The following is a 27,276-nucleotide window of genomic DNA, read 5'->3' as shown; positions in this document are numbered from 1 at the left end:
AAGGTTCTTAAGAGCAGAGAGGCGTTCGTAATTCTTAAATCAAAGAACGTTTAAACAACCAGGGATTGTCCAGACAGGACAATGGGTCTCATTCACTAATAATTGTGTATTCTCTTTGTATTTATACACACCTTTTAACTCCTCATGAAAACTTTCACAACACGTGCATATGCACATGAATCTTATGCTGATGAATATGGAGTATTCTAAACAAGGAATATTTCTTGATTTCTTAAACCTCTTGACCCAGGCCCTGAAAATTTTAATTTGTTTCCAAGATAATTTTGACGTTTCAGGTCTCTGTGGATATATGTAATTCTTCTCCCACTGAAGACATGTGAAGCCTCATGTGATTGTTAAGATTTCCTTTAAATCTGAAACTCTTTTCACACTGAAGACACTTGAAAGGCCTCTCTCCAGAGTGAACTCTCATGTGAGACTGAAGGTTCCCTTTAAGTGTGAAACTCTTTCCACACTGAGGGCAGGTGAAAGGCTTCTCTCCAGAGTGAATTCTTATGTGAACCTCAAGGATTGCTTTGTTTTTACAAGTCTTTCCACAGTGATGGCACATGAAAGGCTTCTCTCCAGTGTGACTTACAACATGCCTCTTAAGATGATCGCTGTCTGTGAAACTCTTTCCACACTGATGACATATAAAACTGTTATCTTTTGAGTGAATCTTCGTGTGGTAATTAAGTGTTTCTTTACGTCCGAAACTCTTTCCACACTGATCGCATGTAAATGGCTTTTCTCCAGAGTGACTTCTCATGTGAGTCTTCAGATTTCCTTTTCTTGAGAAGTTCTTCCCACACAGTTTGCAGATATAAGAGCTCTCTCCAGTGTGATTTCTCAAGTGGGTATAAAGGGTTTCTTTACGTCTGAAACTTATTCCACACTGAACACATATGAACGGTTTCTCTCCAGTGTGAATTCTCATGTGAGTCTTCAGATTTCCTTTTAGTGAGAAGCTCTTTCCACAGAGTTTGCAGGTGAATGGATTCTCTCCAGTGTGAAGTCTCATGTGGGCATTAAGTGTTGTTTTATACACAAAACATTTTCCACAGTGATCACATGGGAATGGCTTCTCTCCAGTGTGAACGTTCATGTGATTTTTGAGGCTAACCTTATGACAGAAACTCTTTCCGCAGTGATCGCATGTGAAAGGCCTCTCTCCAGTGTGGATTCTCATGTGAGTCTTAAGGTTTTTACTGAATCTGAAATGTTTTCCACACTGATGACACAAGAAATGTTTCTCTCCAGTATGAGTTTTTACATGATTTTTAAGGAGTTTCCTGTCTGTGAAACTCTTTCCACAATGATGACATTTAAAACAGTTCTCATTTAAGTGAGACTTCATGTGGTAAGTAAGCTTTTCTTTACATCTGAAACTCTTTCCACACTGACCACATACAAATGGCTTCTCTCCCGTGTGAATTCTCATGTGATTCTTAAGACTGTCTTTTCGTGAGAAGTTCTTCCCACACAGTTTGCAGGTGAAAGGCTTCTCTCCAGAGTGAACTCTTTTGTGGACGTCAAGGTTTTGTTTTTGTGTTAAATTAGAAATGTTAGATTTTTGAGGTCTTTTTCGTGAGATCTTTTCAGTCTGTGTAGATTTTTCTCCAGTCATGAAATCATGATGTTTCTCAAACTGATTTTTATCTTCCACTTCATTGAGTTCTTGATTCTCGTCTTTCAGCAGCATCAGGTCTAAGGTGAAAAGAGGCAAATGCAAATTAACACCAGTGCAGACCTGCCAAGCTTGGAAAAAAATTGAGTACCATCATTGTGACGGGATGGGACACAGGGTTTGAGGAGATGGGGGAGTTCATATATATTCTAAAATTTTTCAACATATAAATTTGTTGTGAAAAAAAACAACGCAGTCACATATTTCAGAAAAACTCTTAATTAAAAGACATATTTACATTTAGGAAGAGGCAGCCATTTGTGCACATGTATGAATAATCTGCTTTTGAGAATTTTACATCATTCATCACCTCTGCTTATAGTCGCACTTGCTCTTGACTGCTTTGTCTCATAGCTTGCTGACTTGACCTTTCTGAGAAGAGCATCACTAAAGCTTTCCATGTGACAAGACAGTCTTCTTTGCAGCCATGCTCACCTTTCTTTTCACCACGGCACTTATGTCAATGTTCAGGTTGGCTCTGTTATGGGTCTTGTTTTTTGTAACGAGACTGAAAACCTTCTCACAATCAGCATTGCTATGAAAGACAACCGATAATCCAAGCATTGTCAACTTAATTGCCTGGTGAACATGCAAGCTAGCTTTCAAATTACGACAATACTCTTATCTGTTTTTTTGCAAAACAGAAATTAAACACTTACTACAGTACAGTAAATGGTAAAACCATGGTACATTTTCGTAAGTGCTGATCTATAAACTATTTTCATTACAAATCAGGGTAAATGTTTGCACCTCTTGTGGTTAAGTGGCACAAACTCACACCAAATGAGTTTCTGTGGAGCAGCAGTTAGGGCTGTTTCTTTAATTTTTGGAATCAAGTCTGTTTCCAATTCCTGGTTATGGAATCTATTGGAATTGATTTCAAGACTGTATTTTAGTCATATAGTTTTAAGTACAGCATTTTAAGCGGCTAATAGTAATCACTACACCTGCTTAGCATTTGTAATGTAAACATCCTTAAAGGTGCTAAAGAGGATCTTTTCGTCGACTGAGAAACCAAAGACTCGTAAACACTCGTATTGGAACACGCGCTCGTCTTGCACAAGGAACGTCACGGCAGTGATTGACAGGCCAGAGGGCCAATCGTTTATGCGAAGATCGCGTAAACGTTTGGCTGATGTTGTTAAGGCCCTACCTCGTGCACAGATGATGTATATTAATATTATTATTTTCAGTGCACCTAATAAATAGTCTTTTATCAGTTAGTAAAGACAGTTTCAAGTAATATTGCAAAAATGTATAAAACAAAACATCCTCTTTAGCACCTTTAATTGATATGGTAATACACCAAATCACATGAAAATCACATACTGGTGGATTCAAAATGGTCAATATTCATGCATTTTATTCATATCTCATATTAACCATCCATTATCATTTATGGTTCATGATTTCTTAATATTACCTATGATTTCAAGTAGTCATATAATCTTACTCAATGTACTCAATTACTATCATATAATCACATACTTACTCCTTATTGTACTCATTTATTATCATTGTATGTTTATAATTTTTCAAGTGATCTTTAAGTGTTTCGAGGTAATGGGTAATGTTGACACTGGTTAATGTTGGATGATTGCCATGTTCTGTCACGGGTGCACACAAGAACAAGATGATAGATCCAAGTGCAGCATAAGGGTTTATTGGGCAATCCAAATCGTAGTCCAGAGAACAGGCAAGAGTCAAAATCCAGAATATCAGTCCACAAAACAAAAAGCCAGCAATACAAAATGTGCAATACAACAAACCACAACCAAGGACAGAAACAACTGAGTATAAAAAGACAGACACTAATGATGAAACACAAAACAGCTGGGTGCAATGCCAATGAGATAATGAGTCCAGGGAAGTGTCTTATGTGTGTTATGGGTGAGACAGGTGACAAAAGTCCTTGTTGGAGTGCCCTCTGGTGGCTAAACTTGGCACTCCAACTCATGATCGTGACATGTTCTGCTGAAGCGAAGATATTCTCAGAACTGATGTTCCTGTGCACTTGATGCACCTTTTCCTGCAATATTTTGTACTCAACTAAGATGTGATATTTGAAATGTGTTAACGTTGCTATTCTGTTGTTCTGACAAAGGTGTGAAACCGACTCTTTCTGGCAATCTGGTAATGTCAACAGTCACGGGACCATAAAATTACCTAATAACGGGCTTGATAGCAATAAGCCATAAAATGTCATAAATTCTTCAAATTGTCCAAAACAACAGAAAAGTTCAAGCTGGCCTCTCTTATCTATCCATACAGACCTTGAGGGTATGATGTATGCTTAAGGTATATAACTGACCTGTTAATTCGACTGGTACCCTTACTCTTATCTTTACTCGCCTCTTGCTGTCTCTCATGGCGCCACTTCTACGTTTTCCTCGCAGGTTACTATACTCAGAATTCAGAATCTTCTAATTGTAGATGTTAGATTTTTAATGGTTGTCATACCTGTTGGTTTCATTAAACTTTTTATCATCAATTATGTTATGTTGTGCTATTTTAAGTTTGAATCTAATAAATAAAGAATTTTACATTGGCGTCATTGGCTGCCTGGATCTCATTACCTCAAATTTTTGCATCACACACAATCCATATATTATCGTAACTGTGTTAATTAGTTTCTTGATTCACATGTAGAAATGTTTCTTTGGGTTTGTTTTTCATGGAGCTCAGAAAATTGAGGGAAGCTAAATTAAATAATGACATCATGAAATTGACCTAAAGAGAAGGAAACTTCGGACGTTATGAATCAGCATATCGAATCATGATTCAGATCGCGTGTCAAACTGCTGAAATCACGTGACTTTGGCGCTCTGAACCGCTGATTCGACACACTAATTCATAACGTTTCAATGCTTCCTGAAGCAGTGTTTTGAAATCAGCCATCACTATATAAGTAGTTTTTTTTTTTTTTTTAGGTGCACCAAAAATATTCTCGTCGCTTTGTAATATTAATATTGAACCACTGTACTCACATGAACTGATTTAAATATGTTTTTAGTACATTAATGGAACTTGAGAGAGGAAATGTCATTGCTCCTTATGGAGGCCTCATCGGATTTCAACAAAAATATCTTAATTTGCGTTCCGAAGATTAACAAAGGTCTTACGGGTGTGGAACGACATGAGGGTGAGTAATAAATGACAGAATTTTCATTTTTGGGTGAACTAACCCTTTAATATAAAGAAAATCCACACGTGTTGCTGCTACAGAAGAAACTCTCATCCTAGATCAACTTATAATGCTGCAGTTACAACATTTGCATTGAGCTTTATAGAAAATGTGAAACTTTCAACAGTTACCTCCTTTAGTGCACAATGTGCGTCTTTAATTTGAACTGTTTGTGTTACTCACAAACATTCAAACTGTTTGATTTAAACTAATATGTTGCAGTTTGTTATTTACCCAACAAAGCCATTTAAATGAACAAGCTGTCAGTGGGAGAAATGTTTTATTTAATTAGCAAGCAGGTGTATGACTTAATACTTCTTGATTCAGTGAATATGTATTGTTGTTGTGTTCAGATATGTTAATATGTCATTATAATAATATTGTTTTTGTAAACCAACCTGTTTGTCCCTCAGTATCTTCTTGTTTCACTCTGAATGTTTCTTCAATCTTCATGTCTTCACTTTCTTCTTTAATAAACGCCATCTTTATAATAGTGTCACGTGGATCGCAGTCGCTTCACCAGGAGTTTTTCAGTGTGTTTGGACACTCTGTCATGTTTAAGAAGAGAATAATTAGCAGAAAGAAAAATAAACCAAAAGGGTATGTCTCAATCAGCTCATTAGTTTAGTAGTCAGAGTGAGAGTTAATGGCCTTGAATGACCTGATTAGCCAAAAACACTCAAAATTAGCTCTGCATATTAATGACATAACACAATTTTATAGTAGGTTTATATTTAGGCATGTATGCTTTATTGCTATTTAATGATACATTATGCTCCAAAACATTTGCAGTTGGTTTGTATAACTTTGTCATGACATGTTTGTGTTTCTGTTGCATTTACACAGTTTTGACCAGCATGTGTCGTCAGCGTGCGATGATAATTCAGTCATTATGTGGAGTTTTTCTCCATCACTGTTCGCCAGTGACCGAATTCGTGTTTATGATCAAATGATTCACGAATCAAAACGAGACATGCTTTTTCTGTTACTCGTGTGTGGATGCTGTTTACTCACAAAAATAACGTTCATTAATGTTAAATAAAGCCTTACAATGTCACATTCAATAATATATAAACATTTAATGTCACTTGTAAAATATATAAACTTGACTAAATCGTTAGCATTGATTTAAATATAAAACCACAAACCTTTCTTCAACTGAATCACAACAGATGCTGCTTTATGACGACATATCGCCACGCCAAAATAAAAGTCTTATTCACACGCTACTGTATAAAATCTCAAAAGTGCAGAGAAATGTGCACCCATTTAAAAAGCATCTTATATATTATACATACATATATATATATATATATATATATATATATATATATATATATATATATATATATATATATCAATAAAATATTCAAATGTCAATATAAATCAATATGCTTAAAGAGTTAGTTTACCCAAAAGTGAAAATTCTATCATTAATTACTCACCCTCATGTCGTTAACCTGTAAAACCTTTGTTCATCTTCGGAACACAAATTAAGATATTTTTTATGGAATCCAAGGGTATCTGATCCACACATAAGCCAAGTTTCCATCCAGTTTTTGCAATTTTTTTTATCGACAAAGCAAATATGCGCAAAAAAATATTTGCGAAATTTGCCATCTCAAGGCTGTTTCCATCCAATTGGCCTTTTAACGATAAAATTGTTTGAATGATGATGTCATCCAATCCAACATTGTTGCAAATGTTTTCTTGTATCACAAACAAAATCTCTTTTACAAAAATTGCGTATATCTCAAATTCGTAGCTATATTTCGCATCCAGAATATTTGTAAAATGTACAGAGTAATGAGACAATTTAAATTCATCAGTAGGCTACTGCTTATTTTCACATATAATGTTATTAAATATGAAATATAAGAAGAATGTGGTGAAGTGGAGCAGCTTGTCTGACAGGACTTTATTTAAAGAAAAAAAGGTTTGGACACAGAGCAGTTCATTTGTCCGGTATGCAAAAAACATGTAGGCTCCATAAAAAGATTGGTACAGTGAAATATTAAGTCTTTGCATATTGCAACAATGTTTAACGCCTTGAACATGCAGTCAAGCCAGTCGCGGTCTGATGCATCCGAGAACACATTCAGATCATTCAAAGCATTTTATTTGTGTATTTAACTTTTTTAAAAATTGTCTGAATTAGCTAAACTGAGGCTTATTGTCACGTTAGAGTTTCTATTAGAGCTTTTTCCAACCACTTTATTCTCCTTTTTTATTTGAGATAAAATTCTATAGCCTATTAATAAATTACACTTTTAAAATTATTTTATTTACAAGTGTCATGTTGATTTTCATTGGCCTGTCCAGGGACTGCAGGTGTAAATTAGCACAAGTGCTATAACCTGGTAAATTGCATCTCTCCTTTTTAAGGTTAATGTATATTTTACACTGTCCCTGTTTAAATAAATAAATAAATAAATGAAAAAAAGAAAATAAAAATTTTATGACAGCACTTTTATTTATTCAGATACAGAAGTAACATTTCTGTATTTTATTTTACCTTTCTTTTTGTCACCGTTGTTGAGCTGCAGAGATTTTCCTTGTGTGATGCATTTTGAACTAGCCTACAGTGAAACGGTGCTTTAACGGGAGCAACACCGAACGCAGACGCTGCAGGCTATAGGCCAATTCTGTCATGTGACACCAAATTTATTTGCGTTAAAGCCCTTTTTCTCGACAAAACGTGTTTCCAAACCAGGTTTTTTTTTTTTTTTCTCAACATTTGAAGTATGGACATAGAATTTATGCGCTAAAGATAAACGAAAAAATATTGTGTCGACATTTGAGAAATTTTATCGACAAATGGCATTTTCATCAGCTATATCACTAAAAAAATCCTTGGATGGAAACCTGGCTACAGGCAGCAACATCATTGCACCTTTTGAGGTCCAGAAATGTACTAAAAACATTGTTAAAATTGTCAATGTGACTACAGTGGTTAAACCTTAATATTATGAAGCGACGAGAATGCTTTTTATGTAAAAAAACAAAACAAAAATAACTTTATTCAACAAATTCATCTGTCCTCTGTCATACTGCTATGCTATTTTCGTTGCAGAGCTTCAGTGTTTACGTACAAATGGCGGCTCAGTATTGGTCAATAATGAGTCGGCGATCTGAGGTAGAACATGGAAGCTCTGCACTGCATTCACCATGTACACTGCATAAGAGACTGACACAGAAGAGAAGAAATTGTCGAATAAAGTCGTTATTTTTGTTTTGTTATTGCGCACAAAAAGTTTTCTCATCGCTTCGTAACATTAAGATTGAACCACTGCAGTCATGTGGATGCAGTCATCTTTAAAGGGGCTCTATGTAATAATGACACCCAGTGTTCAAAATAAGTACTGCAGTCCAAATTCAAAATATTGTTTGGCCCGCCCCCCCGATTTTGGCTCGCCGACAGGTTTTGAGAAATCGCAGACAAATGCCCGAAATCACAGGCAAATCGGTGCTCGTTCATGCGAGTGACAATAACGCAGTGTTCATGAGCAAAGACGCGTTCTGAGAGAATCGCCGACGAGTCACCGACGCCCGTGAGATATTTGGCATGCTAAATATCTGGACCTGTCGGCGATTCAAAATCCTGCAGTGTGAAAAGTGTTCTGACTGAAAACTACATCGGTGATGACTGACAGCCACTGAGAGAGCAAGATCCAGAACAGCGGGGAGTTCGGGGAGGAGTTATAGACCACAATATCAGCAAGCATGGCTTCATTCACATAAACATTACAATTCTATCAAACAAAAACAAAACACAAACATTTGCTTGACCATCCACAACAGCAGCACATTGAAAAGTTATGTATTTACTCCAACTCTCATTGCAGAACACACACTCCACAGTCTCCCCAACCATTTCCTCCTCCATATTCTTCTTTTCTTTTTCTTGTTTTCGCTGCAAATCAGTGCACAGGCAACTCGTATTGCAAGTGTCTTGCGGGCTACCGTTTTTAATAATAATAATAATAACTCCGGTGTTGCACGCGTGATATCGGGTTGTTTCCTTGTCACATCTCGCGTGTGTTTGGTTGTGAAACGTAGTTTGCGTGCCAGACAGAGTTGTCGGCGATTCTTCCTATAGTAAAGTCATGCAGTGTGGAACCTTCTATCGCCGATCCATTGTGCAGTATGAACACAGCAGCGACTGAATGCTGGCCAAGATAGTCATGCAGTGTGAAAAGAACAATGACCCGACTACTTTGAAAATCGTGCAGTCTGAACTCGGCATTACACACACAGTCACATTGTCTGGTCTCGTTTGCATCAAAGGACTTACCTGAATGCTTACCTCAAGGACTCCCCTTGCTACTTACCTGTACTCCATGTACCCAAGTTCCTCTCCTCGTCTTCGATCTGGTGTGAAGTGTTGTTTGAAGTCATCTACTCCATTCATCATTCTCCATTGTCACTCTGCAACCACAAAAGGACTATGTCATTCTTTATATCATTCATCAGTCACAAACTTGCATCTGTTTACTCACCTGTTGTCATCCAGATACTCTGTTTGTGTTCAATAAACTACCTGTTAACCTATCTTCTGTCTCCCGGCTGGTCCTATTGTAACAGCGGTGTTTTTCGCCAACTGGCAACCAGTGATGTCGAAATACTATTGGATAAACTGGCAGCACACGGTTTCACACAGACCAAAACAAAGACAGACATTCAGACACGGAATGCATATTTTCAAAGTAGAATATATGGCTGTAGCATTGTTTTTCTGAGGAACAAGTTGGTGAACTTAGCATGTTTCCTAAATATCTGCAAACATATCAGGGTATATTTATGCTTTAATAAAGTAAAAATCTTTAGAGGTGCCCTAGAACCAGTTTTTACAAGCTGTAATATAAGTCTAAGGTGTCCCCTGAATGTGTCTGTGAAGTTTCAGCTCAAAATACCCCATAGATTTTCTAAATTAATTATTTAAACTGTATTGGGGGGCGTACATATTAATGATCCCGATTGTTACGTAACAGTCGGTGTTATGCTGAGATTCGCCTGTTCTTCAGAGGTCTTTTAACCCCTTAACTGTCACCCCCACTTTTTTTTTTAGACAAGAAAATGCACTATCCAAACTTAAATGGTTGTAATTCAAGCATACTTTGGAGTATAGACAAAAGGCTGGTCTTGTTTTAAAGATGAAATTTAGATTAGGCAGATTATTGTAGATGTGAAAAAACTTATGTAAGTGAAACAGAAAAAAAGTTATAGAAGTTTATGTTTATGAAAATGTAAAATGTAAAAATATAATATTTTATATTTTACATAAAATATATATTTTACAAAACAAGTTTTACTCTAAAGCTGCAAGGAAATCAAAGCCAAAAATCTGATCAAGTTGTGTTCCAAATTTCAGGTTGATATCTCAAAAAATGAGCTTTCAGTAAGATTTTGTTTGGGCGCAGTACCACACTTTTTCACTAGATGACAACCAAGCTCCATTACTGACCATATAAAGGCGTCTCCATTTCCATATATGGTTTGAGTGATCTGAACCATATATTTCCATTATTTTCATACAATTTATGAAGTAGATATCCTATATAAAAGAAGTATGGGAATTTTGGCAGAATTTGATATGAATTCAGCCTCTAATAAACATAAAAATAACATGTATGTAGGCCTAGGTTATAGATCGGCGCCACAATCATAAATTTATTTTTTTTCCTATTAAAAACATTTTCAGACCTTTTTTTCTCAAAAAATTGAATGGATGTTATCTTTTGAACTCTTGGCATGAAAACAAACATGTTTAAACCAATCTTTAATGATTTTTCATGTTCATTGCAATTTCAAAATAAAGGTCTGAACATGCCTTATGAGTATGAAAATATGCTTGTTGCAAACTGATAAATTACTGCTCCTATGTAATTTATTTTGGAAATCAGCCACCAAATATGTAAACTACAGATTCTAAGCTTTCAAATGATATATAGTTTGTCAAGATTCGTTTAGGTTTAGTATAGAATATTACTGTTTTAAATATGTAATGGCAAACGTCCCACTTGTGGGACGGTGACAGTTAAGGGGTTAAACAAATGAGATTTAAAGAAGGAGGAAACAATGGAGTTTGAGACTCACTGTATGTCATTTCCATGTACTGAACTCTTGTTATTCAACTATGCCATGGTAAATTCAATTTTTCATTCGATGGCACCTTTAATGCCTTTCTAGACCTCAAGAGGTGCAATGACTTTGCTGTGTATGTGTGGTTCAGATACCCTCGGATTTCATCAAAAATATCTTAATTTGGGTTCCAAAGATGAACGAAGGTCTTACAGGTGTGGAACGACATGAGGGTGAGTAATTAATGACAGAAATTTCCTTTTTGGGAGAACACTTTCGATTTTAAGTGGTTAACTGCTCATTGATTCCCCATTGTTGACTCTTAACACTTGACCTCATACCACAACATTCATTAATATTTTTTTTTTATTCAAAGCATTGTACTTTGAATATAATTTAAAACATTATAAACAAGGTATAACATAGGACATAGCATAATTCCTACTGATATAGGAATAAAACAACAAAAATGTACTGAAGCGCTATTATTGGAATGAAAATGACAAACTATTCAGACAACTGTATACAACTATTTACATCTATTTACCACATTCTGCATCTTCTAATAGTACTAGAAGATGTGATGTACTTTGGAGTGTGTCCTACATGTCCTGCTGGCTGGTGAGAATCAGAAACAGCAGCAGGAGGAAGCACCAAATCAGTAAGCTCCAGGATTAGAGCTTCCCAGAATTCCTTGTTATTTTGCCCTCTTGTTTTGGAGTGCAGCCAGTTGCTGGTGGATGATGAAGGCATTTACCACTGCAATATCCACTAAGTGATTAAAAAGTGAGCGGTACCACTTTCAGGTTTTGCAGAGTACAGAATACTATCTGATGAAGGTATCGGACACATCCACTCCTTCCCATGATCCTGTATGGAATGCAAACATAAAAGTCCAATGAACACCTTTGCAATTTTTCCCCAACACCACTAAACAATTATACTCACATGTTGTAGTCGGACACTGCAGTAGGAATGGGAACAATGATAATTTAGGTCCATTGACCCTCACACAATTTTACCCTCCTCTGGACGGTCTCATTTCCAGTGGTCAAGTGGAAGGAGGAGCACATCAACACTTCTCTCGTGTCCTTCCATTCCACAGAGAGCGGGAAAATCACAAGCATAAATCTCATCCTTAAGGTCGGAGTTTACACCCTCCAAAAAGCGTGCAATCAAGGCAGGTTCATTCCACTCACATTTGGTAGCTAATGTGCGGAACTCAATGGCATAGCCTCACGTCCGTAGACTGATCGATCGAAAACCTTGGTCATCTCCTCCTTGAATAAGGCAAACCTCTCACAGCACGCCGCATCCGATTCCTAGACTCGTTGTCCAGTCACTCGCTCTCCCAGACAACAGTGAGATGACAAAAGCGACCTTGGCACGGTCCTCTGCGTAGGTGGAAGGCTGAAGGGAGAACACAACCTCACACTGGGTTAGAAATGCTCTGCATTCCGTGGGCTCACCCGAATAACGAGAAGGGTTGTTAACTCTGGGATCGGCGGCACAGCTTGAGGTTGGCTGATCCCACTGGAGATAATAAAGGCGAATGTTCAAATCTGTGACCTGGGCGGCAAGGTTCTGCATGGCAGCAGACAGCTTTTCCTCGCTCGTGTCTGCCCAACATAGCCCCCTGCAACTCGACAGCGGAGCAAATGGGTGCCTGTTTCGCCGGGTCCATGTTGGCCAGATTATTCTGTCAGGGAGGACGGAGGACCCAGAAGCGAATGGCAGGAACAGAAACAGTTTATTAATAATATAATGAAACACAGGCAGTCTGCCGAGCACCAACGTCTTGTGTGCACGCAGCTGGGGAACTTAAAGTCCAAAATTAACTGAAGAGGAGTCCCGAGCTTGACAGAGGTCTTTCACATAAAATATGCTATTCCACGAGACAAAATGACTGAATTTATAAAAATTGCCCCATTCAAAAATGTATATACACTTGAATCTTGTCCTGTCATTACATGATAATCCACGACTGTTTTCATGTTTTGCAATAGTTTTTTGGGAGTCCCTTGTAACTGTAAAAAAAAAAAAAAAATTACAACTTTTAATTGCAACTTTTTATCTCACAATTCTGACTTTTTTCCTTGCAATTGCGAGTTTACATCTGACAGTTCTTAACTTTTTTCTCAGAATTGCAAGATATAAACTTGTGTGGAGATGATCAGCATGACACAGTTATTGGGATAGATGTTTATAAAGAGAAAAGGTAACTGTTCATGATGGCTGCATGATAAGAAAGACAAGACAACTGTTTTTGTAAAAATGTTTAATAAAGAGCATGCTAGTAGAATAGTAAGGAAATAGCATGTATTAGTAAGAAAGGCAGTTATTACCGTTGAAGGATGTCTTGAAGACGAAGAGCAGGACACAGCAAAGAAGAAGAGTCCATGGAACAAAGAGACAAGGCCTTTATATATAGACTCAGATGAGGAGTATTCCAAAGAAGATGACCTCAAAAAGTCAGATTGTCTATAAAAGGCTGAAACGTAAAAACAACAGAGGCTGTTTCGCGCCTGAAGAGCTTCTCCAGCACCAGAACCATCGCTGATGTTGCCTCCATCGCTTATATCCCCGTGATTGAATAACTATTTGATATTTATACTTTATTTAATTACTTATATAGAATGTTTGTAGAATATATGTAATGCTAGAAATACTAATTGTAATAAATAAATGAACTTATAACTTTATAACTAAACTTGGCCTCATTAATTTAAGTCATTGAACCTGAACAGACCACGGAAAAGTCTTCTATCTGATTTTATTTTAAAATGCTTATAATTTAGATCAGATTTGACTTACTTACCTAACCTGAGAATAATAAAGAATAAGGTAAAGGTGTTTAGAGACGCACCATAAAACAGCCTTTAACACTATGATTATTCAGGTAGAGTAAAGGCCCTTTCACACCGGACGCGTAACGGAAAAGCGAAACGAAAAAGCGAATAGTTCGCGTTCTAATAGTTCGCGTCAAAACCATTCACATCAGCCGCGACGCGAATTTGCGACGTTTGTGCTCTGAAAGATTCCAAAACATTCGCAGCGACAGCTGAATGAAAAAATATATATATTTCAACAAAATAATCTTCATCCTGTTGGAAAGGTTGGTCAGTTTAACTGCTCAGGACAAACAACATAGACACTTTATCATCCAGTGAAGATGAGCTTTTCATTTTTTTTTTCAAAGACCGAAAAGAAGTTTTTGGGTGCACCCAGTCTTAATAACACATTCACTTTCCATAGTCACGGACACAATTTAGGTTTTAAAAAAAAAATCAACAAGTTTTACCTCAGAAGGTTATGTTATCCTTGTCTATAGCCTACAGCGACTTGCATGTACTCCCACACAGGAGCTGTAATGTCGTGAGAAATGCGATACCTGTCAAAGGTTAATGTTCATTGAATAGCTAGTGACATCTACTGGACATTTCATTTACAGAAAAGAAACCCACTCACATATACTGAGAGTAGCCCAGGCTATAAATAGGCTTCTGTCTAAGATAAGAAAACCTTTATTTGTCCCACAATGGGGAAATTGTATGCCTATGGACTACAGATAGAAGGTTAACTACTAGACATATAGTTTAAATAAACATTCACAAGGTAGTTTTCTATTGTAAATGCGTCGACACACAAGCTATCAGATGATCCGTCATTGTTGCTGTGACATCACCTTTGTTTCCTTGTATTTGATTGGTTGAAGCCTTTTCTGTCGCCTCGAATGTGAAAAAAAATCGACATTGAAGTGAAAAAAATAAACGTTGTTTTTTCGCAGCAGCACATTCGCGTTCGGTGTGGAAGCACTCATTACACAAACAGCTGATCAAAAAACAAAACCATTGCGCGAATAATTTGCGCGTCAAAATCGCATCCAGTGTGAAAGGACCTTTAGGATAGTCAAATCTAGGCTAAATCATAAAGTACTCACCCGCCTGCAGGTTGAAGTTCTTCAGGAATGATGGAAAACTCCTTTGTGGTTTTTCTTTTTTGAGGCTCAGTTTGTAGTTATAAGTACAGTCTCACAGAAGGCAGTTGTAACAATAAAAATGAATCAATAAAAATAAATTATTCGGTAACGTTTTATTTTACAGTGCTGTAGTTACACGTTACTACATGTACTTACTATAGTAATAACAGTAAATTAAAGGTGCTACAGAGGATGTTTTGTTTTATAAATTTTTGCAATATTACTTGAAACTGTCTTTACTGATAAAAGTCTATTTATTTATTAGGTGAAAGGAATAACATCAATATACATCATCTGTGCATGAGGTAGGGCCTTAAAAACATCAGCCAGTCATTTGTGTGATCATCGCGTAAACGATTGGCCCTCTGGCTTGTCAATCACTGCCATTACGTTCCTTGTGAGAGACGTGCGCGGAACGTAGTAACAACTGCAGATTATGAGTTACCTGCAGTGAGTCCGACATAATGAATCCACTAACACGACACGGCGAATGCCGGCGGTAAACACTCGTGTTCCAATACTCGTGCACGAGTTTTGGGAGGCGTTCCCTCGAACGCATTTGCTCATTTTAAAAACTCACTAACAGTCTTTGGTTTCTCAGTCGTCGAAAACATCCTCTGTAGCACCTTTAAGCATAATTACAAGTAACTAACCCTAAACCAAACCCTAACTGTAACTCTATAGTAAGTACATGTAGTTAATTAATAGTACTCAGAACTTATTTGAGTAATTACAATGTAACTGCAGCACTGTAAAAAAAAAAGTAACCAATTATTCTGCTGTTTGCATAATTTTTATTATTATACTATGTAGTATTGTAGTTAAGTTTTTATTGAAATGTCTTATGCATACTGCAAATGTTCTTGGCATATGTGTGTCTCATCTTAACCTACTGGGAATGCATGCTTTCGCATTAAAGATAAACCAGGTCTAAGCACTGAAATGTTTCCATGTTTACATAAAATAAGTTGGCCAAGTTTTAATATGTGCCTTGAGTTTTTAGAAGTTGATTTACAGAAAAGTTTAGTTTATAGAAAACTCTTGTTTGAAAGCATTGCATTTGTTAATTGCACCTATTGGTACTAAAATGTGACCATATTTTGTTATATAAGGTTTAATACCTGGTTTTTCCTTTACCATGACTTTTTAGTAATGTTTGCATTTCATTATTTTTCTATACATAATTACAACCCGAATTGGGGAAGTGTTGGGACGTTTTCTAAATTTGAATAAAATGAAAACTAAAAGACTTTCAAATCACATGAGCCAACATTTTATTCACAATAGAGCATAGATAACAAATGTTTAAACAGAGAAATTTTACAATTTTATGAACAAAATGAGCTCATATCAAATCTGATGCCTGCTACAGGTTTTAAAATTTTTGGGACGCGGGCATGTTTACCATGGTGTAGCATCTCCTCTTTTCAAAACAGATTGAAGATGTCTGGGCATCGAGGTTATAAGTTTCTGGAGTTTTGGTGTTGAAATTTGGTCCCATTCTTGCCTGATATAGGTTTCCAGCTGCTGAAGAGTTTGTGGTTGTCTTTGACGTATTTTTCTCTATAGGTGAAAGATCTGGACTGCAGGCAGTCCAATTCAGCTCCCGGACTCTTCTATGACGAAGCGATGAACACTCAGAAACACTGTTCACATCATTCAAATGGGAATTTTCTCAAAGAGGTCGAACGTATGGCCAGGTTTGATCCCATTATGAAAGATCACCTTAACTGTGTCGAAAGAGGAACAGCAAGTCACAACAGCTACCTAGGCCATCATGTGCAGAATGAGCTGACTGATTTGTTGAGCAGCAAAATCATATCAGCTATTGTCACGGAGTCACAGCCAACACCAACACATCATCAACACATCGTCACTGGATCATCTCGCTCCACCCACTCATTCACAGTCCCCTTAGTACTGATTCTATTCAGAAGTGCTTGATCATATTGACTCACCTACTTCCACTGTTTACCTGTGTTCGATGGGCCAAGCTTAAGAATCATGTGAGCATCACCTTAAAGATGTGGGCAGAAACAAGGTGGAAGAGCAAGGTCAAGAGTGTCGACCCCATGAGGTATCAGGGAACTGCCGTGAGAGAGGTTTTAATTGAGGTGAGAGACCACACCAAAGACCCTGCTATAAAGGCTGAGGCCCAGTTTTTGTCTGGGGAGGTGGGGTCATACCGCTTCAGCATCTGCACGGTTGTTTGGTATGACATGATATCTGCAATACAGCATGCCAGCAAACTCATGCCGTCTCCTAATATGCATGTGGACCTAGCTGAGAGTCTTTTGAAGAAGACTGAGCGAGATTTACAGGGCAAGTGGCTTTGTGACTGCACAGATGGCGACCAAAGACATTTGTGAAGATATGAATGTGGAGGCTGTTTTAAAACAAAAAAGGCTGAAGTCCACAAAGCACCACTTCTCATATGAATCACATGATGAGCTTTTCAGTGATGCACTTAGGAAGTTGGAGGTTGGATTCTTCAACATTGTCGTTGATGCAGCCACGTCAGACATCAAGGAGATATTTTCCACATTGGAAAATGTGGGAAAGAAATTCAGGGTTTTGACAAATTTCCCAAGTCTTGCAGATGAGGAGCTGGCAGAGCAATGTGAGGCACTAGGCACCACACTGCACTTTCAGGGGAACCCTGATTTGGACAGTAGAGAGCTTGTGCAGCTAATTAGTGCAGGTCAACTTCCCTGACCTGCCATCAAAGACCATGAGCCTTCTTGAGCTTATCACTTTTATGCAAGGATCTATTGGAGATCTACCCCAACTTTTGGACTGCTCTCACTTACTCTACCAGTCACTGTGGCTCAAGCAGAGAGAAGCTTTTCAAAACTAATGTTGATAAAGTCGTACCTGAGGTCAACCATGTCACAGGAACGGCTCACTGGCCTTGCCGTCATCAGTATCAATCACTCAATAGGGGAGCAGATTTCATACGATGATATCATTGATGACTTTGCATCAAGGAAGGCCAGAACCTGACCTCTCAGTTGCTACTAACAAATCTCTTGAGGACACCTTAAAATCACTTGGAGTGGAGACCCCAGAAGACTTAATGTCTTGAGGAATCAGATCTGGTGGCTGTACTGAGGACTATTCAGGCCAGAAAACTTATTTCATCTTTGAAATACATATATTAAATCACAAAGACCTCAATGGTAGACAAATCAAATATTGTTACAATTTAATCCTAAAATTATATTTATTTTTCTCATTAAACATTGAGGTAAAACTCATCACAGTCAGTGCTCATGTTTTATTAAGAGTTTATGTTAGTAGGGCTGTCGCGGTAAAGGAGGTAATTTTGAGTAGCTCAATAGCAAAATATGTGGTATTATCGGCAATTATTTCTTTGTTTATTTATTTATTGCTTTATACATAAATAAGTGTTACGATGTGCTAGGCACGAAAATGACACGGGTAACCAATGAAACGGAAACTAAACAGTGTTGAAACAGGAACTTAAGTAAATAGAAGAGAATGTCTAAATAAGGGTCCACATAACAGAACAAAAACATGATACTAAGCTAGTTGGGCTATAACAAAACAAGTCATGAGCTCAAAACGCGTATCGCACTACAATAAGATGCCAGAAATATGAACTACTCACTAGATGCACATTTTACAGAGTTTAATCATTAATTAATTCTTTGCATTATATAGGCATTTAAAGGGTACTCTTACCAAGGAGAGGAGGTGATTTGGATCGTATTCTGCTTAAACGGGAGGCCTATTGGATACACAAACTAAAAACTTTATCTCCATATGGTTTAAATGTTGATTTTGATCTAAGTTTTTTTTTATGAATGAAATGATCCAAGTCAGTATGTATCGGACTGAAACTCATGTACTGTATAATAGAGTATTTTGTTTATTTTGACATTATTTGTGATTGTTGACATTCAAGTTGCTGTTCTATTTACTGTAAGATTGGAATTGGAGTTTTTTTGTTTTTTTTTAAGAATTATTAATTAATTGTTTGTTGGACTGAGATTGATTGCTTACATCTGCGAATAATTACGTCTATTTATACTTCTCTCCATTATGTGTGAAATCACACCTTTACAAAGGGTTTTTGCAGAAACGGTGGGGAAATAAAGTATTTGCAAGTGAGTATGCGGTCATATCTCCTTTATACAGATTCATTATCTCTGACCTGCACCTCAGGTGGTGTGCATTTGCTTAAGTGCTTTATTAAAGCATTGTGTATTTACCATGCTAACTGTTGTTTCTGTAACCTTACAATGTGTTATTATGGACAGTGGTGGCTTATACCAACACACTAATTTTATTGTATTAGCAAATAATTTTTTGGGACAGCATTTAAATTGCCTTACCTTATAGTATTTATTCATCAGTGTTAGTGATATTCTTACAATTAATGGGCCCTATTTTAACAATCAAAGCGCATGGTCTTAAAGGGATACTCCACCGTTTTTTCATATTAAACTATGTTATTCCCTTAACTAAGGCGAGTTGATACATACCTCTCTCGTCTCAGTGCGTGCACTAAATCCCTCTGTCTTGCGGCGAAACTTTGTTAGCACTTAGCTTAGCCCAGTTCATTCAATAGGGGCCAAGCAGAGAAGCTACCAAACACCTCCACGTTTTCCCTATTTAAATACAGTTACTCGCGAAGTGTAACTCGACCTAGGACGGTGACACAAAACAAAACGTTGCGCTTTTCTAAGCGTGTAAAATGGATAACTATATTGTATGGCGGAATACCATAGCAAGTGCTCGGGAGCACTTTGACTTGGCGCAGTAATATCTTCACTCGTGAAAAGTCCTCTCACCGGCCCCCGCTCCCTCTCCTCCTCCCTCTCATTTCCGTCAATAGAACCAACGTGACTTTTACAGGAGAGGGAGCGGGGGACTTTTCACGAGTGAAGATATTACTGCGCCAAGTCAAAGTGCTCCCGAGAAAAATGGAAAAACTGGAAAAATGGTCAGCGTGCCTGGTGCATGGTCTAAAAGGGTTGTCCCTATTCTCTTAATGAGTAATAGGTGTGTTTTAGGCATAACGTGCAACAAACCTATCAGAGTCTCGTCTCCCATTCCCTTTAAAAAACCAGTTGCTCTTGCGCCATGGTGGATTTTCTATTTACGTGGCGGGATTTGCAAGTGGAAAAACGAAACGCTACTCTAGCAAGGAAACGGATCTTTTCATGCACAAGGTTAAAGCGCATGAGCAGACCATCTATGGGACAAGCCAGATTCCACCAAAGCATTTTTATCTTTATGCACACAATAATAATATTTAACATTGTGATCCTTTTATTTTTAATAATTGGCATGCCTGTGTGCTGCTGTGTGTCCCTGTGTGTGTGTAATAATTAAAGTGTATGTGCGCCTATAGGCACATATTACTAACATGCTCTTTAAATAAACAAAATATTGCTCCATTGACTTTAGATCAGGTTTCAGTTGGTCAATGGCGCAGTCCATTTCAGTTGCATCAAAATAGCAACACGCAGACAATGCGCCTGAACACATCTAGTTTTCAGACTAGCATGCCCATGGGCGCACAAAATGGCGCAAATGCATTTGCTATTTAAACAACGTGGCACAACGTGACGTGAAAATGATAACTGCATCGGGCTGAAACTAGCAAAGAACACTTGTGTCGGGCCTGATGCTGGGTGTAGGATAGGGCCCAATGTGTATTTTAGGTAAAGTGGGATGGTATTGGTGTGTGTTTGTGTAAATAAATTTGTAAATATAATAAATTTGCTTTGTTCAAATTCCTAAAAATGGGAAAATATTGGTCACATTTAGCAAGGAAAGCAAGGAAGATTAACTGCTTTGGATTGTTTATTGCACCAAATTAATTTAAAAAGAAACTGTTTATGTACATACAGGCTACTGGAAAAATGACAAAGAATCAACTGCGCTGATTAAAAAAAAAAAAAAGGAGCTTGATCACAATTTTAAAATTAAAAACTTAAGAGTCAGTAAATTCAGATATTACATTAATAAATCAAAAATGACTACTAAATAATAACCCCTATAACTGGCAGAAACGAGTAATGCAATGTTAATTTCTCAACCTTGGGGCCTAATTTATAAAATGTTGCACAGAAACCATCCTAAATTTGATCTTACAATCATTTCTCAGATGTGCGTACGTGTGATTCATAGAATGATTGAACACACAGAAAACGAATGTACGCCTCTCTTTCAGATGTGAAATCTATAAATGGCAAATGATCTTGAACTTGCGCGCAGCTGAATGGTTTCAGTAGTCCATGTTATAAAAGACACCTAATTAATGTAATTTACAAATAAAAGATCACCAGTTATCATCCAAATCCTTTAATTTAGAGTGGCGAGCTGCAAGAATAGCTTAGATTTCCAAAAACCTGCAGTAATCTGACCAGGAAAAGTGACTTTTTCCACGACAAAGACCGTTTTTATAAAGGCAGGAACACACCAAGCCAACGGTTGGCTGTCGGGCAGTTTTTGTTCGTCGGCCGACTAAGTTTTCTCAGTGTGTTCCGCACAGTTGGCTGAAGTTGGTCCTCGTCTGCTTTTTTCGGCCGATTCGACATGTTGATCATTCTGATGATCATTCTGATTGGCTGTTTAGCTACTGTCACCTGCTGGTACGGAAAGGCATTTCATCTTACGCAGGAGCAGAACGGACGTGCTACTTGGCAACTTTGGACCCAGACACTGCCGACGTGAGCCAACCCCGCAGTCTGCTTTCATCGCCACTAGTTCGTCGGCATCAGTTTGGTGTGTTCCTGCCTTAAACATGAGTGTTGGCGTGGATTTACGTGTATGCACACTCTAAGATCAAATCTGTGCGTATAAACACTTTACAAATGAAGCCCCTGGTCCTGAAGTCCCCCCATTTTGAGTCTGACTCATTTCAGGTCCTGGAGTTTCTTATAATGAGCTGAATCTGATGTTTAATTAGGGAGAAACACAAAATGTGCAGTGTTGGGGGTCCTCCAGGACCAGGGTTGAGAAAATGCATTCTTTGTCCATTTGTTTGTCTATTTATAATCTCTTACATTGTGACATTTCACAACAAGACAGAAGTTCAACTATATTTTGATTAAAAGGCATCAAGATGCACTTCAATATATGGAATTGAGTGACACTTCTACATAGTCAAAGTATAAAGAGGTGAAGGAAATAAAAAAAAAAATGTCAGATGTAGCCCACATTCAGCTGCGTTTAATTTTACACAGATACGCATTTTCTGTTGCCATATTCTTTAACAAATAACACAAACAGAGTCTTACATTTGCATGACTTTTCATGTGTAGCTGTAACTGTGAAGGAAAAAGAAATATTACCCTGATCACAATTGAATTTGCCTTCCTCCAGAATGAATGCACAGGTAATTTTTGAAATTGCTAGTTCTTCTAAACCTCGTCAATCCAAGGAACACGGCATTTTCTTTCCAGAACGAGTTTGCAAATGACGTTTCAAGTCTGTGTGATATATGAAACTCTTCTTACACTGAAGACACTTGTAAGGCCTCTCTCCTGTGTGAACTCTAATGTGAATGTTAAGGTTTCCTTTAACTGTGAAACTCTTTCCACACTGAGGGCAGGTGAAAGGCTTCTCTCCGGTGTGAATTCTCATGTGATCCTCACAGTTCGCTTTCTTTGTGAAACTCTTTCCACAGTGATGGCACATGAAAGGCTTTGCTCCGGTGTGAGATTTTACATGCCTCTTAAGGCGTTTCCTGTCTCTGAAACTCTTTCCACATAGATGACATAGAAAACAGTCCTCTCTTGAGTGAATGCTCATGTGATGATTAAGGTTTTCTTTATATCTGAACCTCTTTGCACACTGATCACATGTGAACGGCTTCTCTCCAGTGTGAATTGTCATGTGAGTCTTAAAAGTTTCTTTTCGTGAGAAGCTCTTGCCACAGAGTGTGCATATGAAAGGACTCACTCCAGTGTGATGTCTCATGTGGGTATTAAGGTTTTTTTTGTGCGTAAAACTCTTTACACAATGAAGGCATTTGAATGGTTTCTCTCCATTATGAATTCTCATGTGAGTCTTAAGATTTCCTTTTAGTGAGAAACTCTTCCCACACTGTTGGCAGGTGAAAGGCTTCTCTCCAGTGTGAACTCTTATGTGGGCACTAAGGTATTTGTTCTGTGTAAAAGTCTTTGCACACTGAGGGCAATTGTAAGCCTTTTCTCTAGTGTGAATTCTCATGTGCCTGTTAAGGTTTGCTTTTTGAGTGAAACTTTTTCCACACTGTCGGCAGGTGAAAAGGCTTTTTCCAGGGTGATATTTTTCTTCCAAATCATTCAGTTCTTGACACTCCTCTTTCAGCGGCCTCAGGTCTAAGGCAGAAATAAACAAATACAAGTTGAAGGGATAGTTTACCCAAAAATGAAAATTCAATGTTTATCTGCTTACCCCCAGAGCATCCAAGATGTAGGTGACTTTGTTCTCTAGTAGAACACAAATGATGATTTTTAACTCCAACCGTTGCTGTCTGTCAGCCATATAATGCATGTCAATGGGAACTTTGTATATAAGAGTAAAAAAAAAAACCAAACATGCACAGACAAATCCAAATCCAAATTAAACCCTGCGGGTCTTGACGACACATTGATGTCCTAAGACACGAAATGATCGGTTTGTGTGAGAAACAGAACAGTATTTATATACTCTTTTACCTCTAATACACCACTATGTCCAACTGCCTTCCACATCCGGTTAGTGAGGTCTGAACGTGCTCTGACAAAGGAAGTGATCTCTCGCACTCGTAGTATAGGTGCGAAAAATCACTTGCGTCATCAGAGCGTGTTTTCAGACCTCACCAACTGGATGCGCAAGGCAGTTGGACATAGTGGTGTATTAAGCCCCACCCACACGGAGACGCGTTTCTGTGAAACTGCGCAAATTTTTTATCGGATAGGCGTTTTGTCCACACGGATCCAACGTTTTCGAAAGGTGAAACCGCTATTTTTTTTAAACCGGGTCCCAGAGTGGATAAATCTGAAAACGCCGTCTTTGCGTTTTCGTGTGGACGGGGCAATCCATATATTTTATGAAACGATGATGTCCTCACCCCACATGTCGACCCTAGTCAGATATGCTAACTAGGGATGTCCAGATCCGATCACATGATCGGAAATCGGGCCCGATCATGTGGTTTCAGACTCGATCGGAATCGGACATTACCTCCCGATCAGGACTCGGATATATATGTATTAGGGGTGCAACGGTTCTCTGTAAAAAATCTAACCATACGGTTCTCCACTTACGGACCGCACTTGCACTGCGGTCCATCTCGAATGACGACGCATCTATTGGTTAATATAGTTTGTTTAAAATAGCAACGGGGAAAACATACAGAGTTCAGATAATGTATGTTTCAATCGATGGATGCACAAAACGTTACAACAACGATAATCAGAAAGCGTGGACAAAACAGTCGCTCTTTGTAAACTGTTAACTGCGAGTGCCGTCTGCTGTAATGTCCAGTCATTTACGTCGTCATCACCCGGGTGTTGATAGCGCGCAAGCGCAGGTGAGACCAGAAAAGCACACGTTGCTGTCTGTGTTTAACAGACAAAACTCATTTAAGCCTTGCTGATTTAAACCTTAAAAGAACAAGACGCGAAAGAGAACTCGCACGCGCTGTGAGAAGATTTGTATGCGCTCATCCGAAGCGCGCACACGCTTATTCCAGTCAGCGCGCAAATACTGAGTTCTCTTTCAAGTCTTGCGCTTCGGCGGCCACATTCATACAAAAATTATGTCAACATGCCCGTCCTAGTGAGTATCCTAGCAAACATAGTCGGTTATGTCTTAAGTGAACGTATATTAGTCGAGAAAGACAGCGCATATGGAACAGTATATGTACTGGATTGTGCATGTCTTAAAGGGAAAAAAACTATTCCTGCTGCCTGTTTTTAATGTTAAATCAAACAACAAATAACAAAGAAATCACTCACTGCTCTTGACTGAATAGTTTTTGTAACTTCAATAATGATTAATCTTTATTTTATACAGTAAAGATAATATGCAGTGATATTTTATATTTGATTACTATTTGAAAACTGTTAGATACCTGAAAAACCTGAAAAGCACTGTTCCTGGATCTGTTTTTTCGCTCTTCTTTATACTTTTTTATGTAGGCTATTAAGTATCGGATCGGGACTCGGTATCGGCAGATACTCAAAATCAAATGACTCGGACTCGAGGGCAAAAAAAAGTGATCGGGACATCCCTAATGTTAACAGCACAAAACAGCACCAACAACAGCAATAGCAAACTCTACATGCTTGCGTTTGTGCTGCAGAAGCTACTGAGCCAAAATAAAGTGTTATTTCTAAGCTTTGCTAAAGTTTGTATTCAGCGCGCAAGGTTTATGCGCATGCTCCAAGTCTTCTTTGCTTCTTTAAGTGCATTTCTGCGGCAGAATTATAGTGCCACATAATGGTCTGGCATGTATACTACATCATTTTGAGTCATTTCAGTGGTTTCGTGTGGACGCAGATATTTTTTGAGACGAGGAAAAAAAAAAAAGAAAGATCGGTTTAGGGTAAGCTCCGGCTTCGTGTGGACGTAGCCTTAGAGGTAAAAATTAAAGAAATACTGTTTCTTGCACAAACCAATTGTTTCATGTCTTAGGACATCAATGTCTCGTCACGAGCCGCAGGGTTTAATATGGATTTGTCTGTCGTGTTTTTTTTTACTCTTATTGATGGAGTTCCCATTGACACGCATTATAAGTCTGACAGACGGCAGCGGTTGCAGTTAAAAATCATCATTCGTGTTCTACTGAAGAAACAAAGACACCTACATCTTGGATGTCCTGGGGGTAAGCAGATAAACATCAAATTTTCATTTTTGGGTGAACTATCCCTTTAACCACAGTTTAATTGGCACAAAGCAAGAGACATAATGATATGCTAGATCCCATACCCACTAAGCTCCTTGCTTTCTTTAGGACCAAATACTTTCTAGCAAACACTAATCAAACAACTTATCAAAAACCCAGAATAGAGGACCGCATTGGGATCCTGCAGGGCTCTACAAAAAGTGTGGAATTAGGTGGATTTACCTGTACTGTAAACTCTAATGCTCAAATTAATTAATTGGTTTGAGTAGAGCCAACTCAAATTAAATTAAAGGTGCTCTAAGTGATCCTGGGCAGAGTAACTTCCTGTTGACGTTCGAAGTGTTGTCAAACAAAACAGAGGCTAGCTAGACCCTCCCTCCCTCTGATCGCTATGCAAAAGTTGCGCGTGCTCGTCACTCTTTGCTCCGCTCAAACGGCACACCTCCAGGCACTCAGCTGTTTTCGAAAAGTCTCGGTACAGTGTATGTATCTTTTATAAATATGATAAAACTAAAGACTTTTTGGAGATATGAAGATGCTATACTTCTCTATAGGTACTTAAGATTAACATGAGATTGGCAGAAACTGTGTGTGATTTCTCTAAAGATTAATATTTTTATAAGGATCAAATGACTGAGTTTAGCCTTGATAATGAAACCAACCTATTTGTTCCTCCGTTTCTTCTTGTTTCAGACTGAATACTTCTTCAATCTTCATGTCTTCACTCTCTTCTTTAATAAATGCCATCTTTACAATAGTGCGTCATGGATCTCAGTCACTTCACCAGGAGTTTTTCTGTGTGTTTGTCCTGTTTAAGATGAGAACAGTTAACAGAAAGAAAAATAAATCACAACTAAATCTCTGGGTGCGTCTCAGTCAGATCCCTAGTTCAGTATTCAGTGCACTGGTAAGGGTGACAAGAGTGATAATTAAAAAATAATGGTCTGATTAGCCAAAACACAATCAAAATTAGCACTACAAAAACAATAAAAGGACACAAACTACACAAACACTTCATATTTGATTATGTATGAGTTATATTTCGTATTTAATGATTTGTATATCTCATTTCATAGATCATCATTGCCATATTCACATCTTATGTAGTGCTCGGTTGTATTTACACCAATTTGACCTGCATGTGTTCGAGTGACTCGAATCAATGAATCATTTTGAAACAATTGATTCAATTGATTTGGAATTTCAAAAGCTCCGTTTCTCTCATCGCTACTTGCCGGTGACCGAATACGTTTTTTACTTATTCACGATGTAGGGAGATAAATGACACTCACCGTTTCTGTTACTCACAAGCTTTACTCACAAAAATAACGTTCATTGATGTTAGATAAAGCATTACAATGCTATTAATTAGTTCATTCAAAGTTCTAAAACTATAAAATTACGTCAGCTGTTTACACTGATTTAAACACTTTAAATGTTTTAAAACACTAACCTCTCTTCAGCCGAATCACAACATACACATGATCGCAGCG

At 37.9% G+C, this 27,276-nt stretch overlaps 1 protein-coding gene across 1 annotated transcript; it reads right to left on the bottom strand.

Annotated features, from left to right (window-relative positions):
- Nucleotides 1-292: 292 nt before the first annotated feature.
- Nucleotides 293-27,270, bottom strand: LOC137025266 (zinc finger protein 585A-like). Its single transcript, XM_067393283.1, has 7 exons — nt 26,446-27,270; nt 22,751-23,270; nt 22,348-22,666; nt 12,256-12,362; nt 5,270-5,385; nt 709-1,707; nt 293-624 (listed from the first exon to the last, which is right to left on the bottom strand). The coding sequence occupies exons 1-7, from the start codon at nt 26,528-26,530 to the stop codon at nt 293-295; spliced, it is 2,478 nt and encodes an 825-aa protein (XP_067249384.1). The 5' UTR covers nt 26,531-27,270.
- Nucleotides 27,271-27,276: the final 6 nt, after the last annotated feature.

Source organism: Chanodichthys erythropterus, chromosome 8, assembly GCF_024489055.1.
Source record: "Chanodichthys erythropterus isolate Z2021 chromosome 8, ASM2448905v1, whole genome shotgun sequence".
Taxonomy (NCBI): domain Eukaryota; kingdom Metazoa; phylum Chordata; class Actinopteri; order Cypriniformes; family Xenocyprididae; genus Chanodichthys; species Chanodichthys erythropterus.
Note: the sequence above shows the minus strand (reverse complement) of the source record. Positions and strands in the feature narration are given on the sequence as shown.

Coding starts and splice junctions, on each gene's coding strand:
- LOC137025266 (XM_067393283.1), bottom strand. CDS start 26,530: ATGGCATTTATTAAAGAAGAGAGTGAAGACATGAAGATTGAAGAAGTA. Junction 22,667..22,750: donor TGTGATCAGTGTGCAAAGAG/GTTCAGATATAA, acceptor ATGTGGAAAGAG/TTTCAGAGACAGGAAACGCC. Junction 625..708: donor GTGTGGAAAGAGTTTCGGAC/GTAAAGAAACAC, acceptor AGAGTTTCACAG/ACAGCGATCATCTTAAGAGG.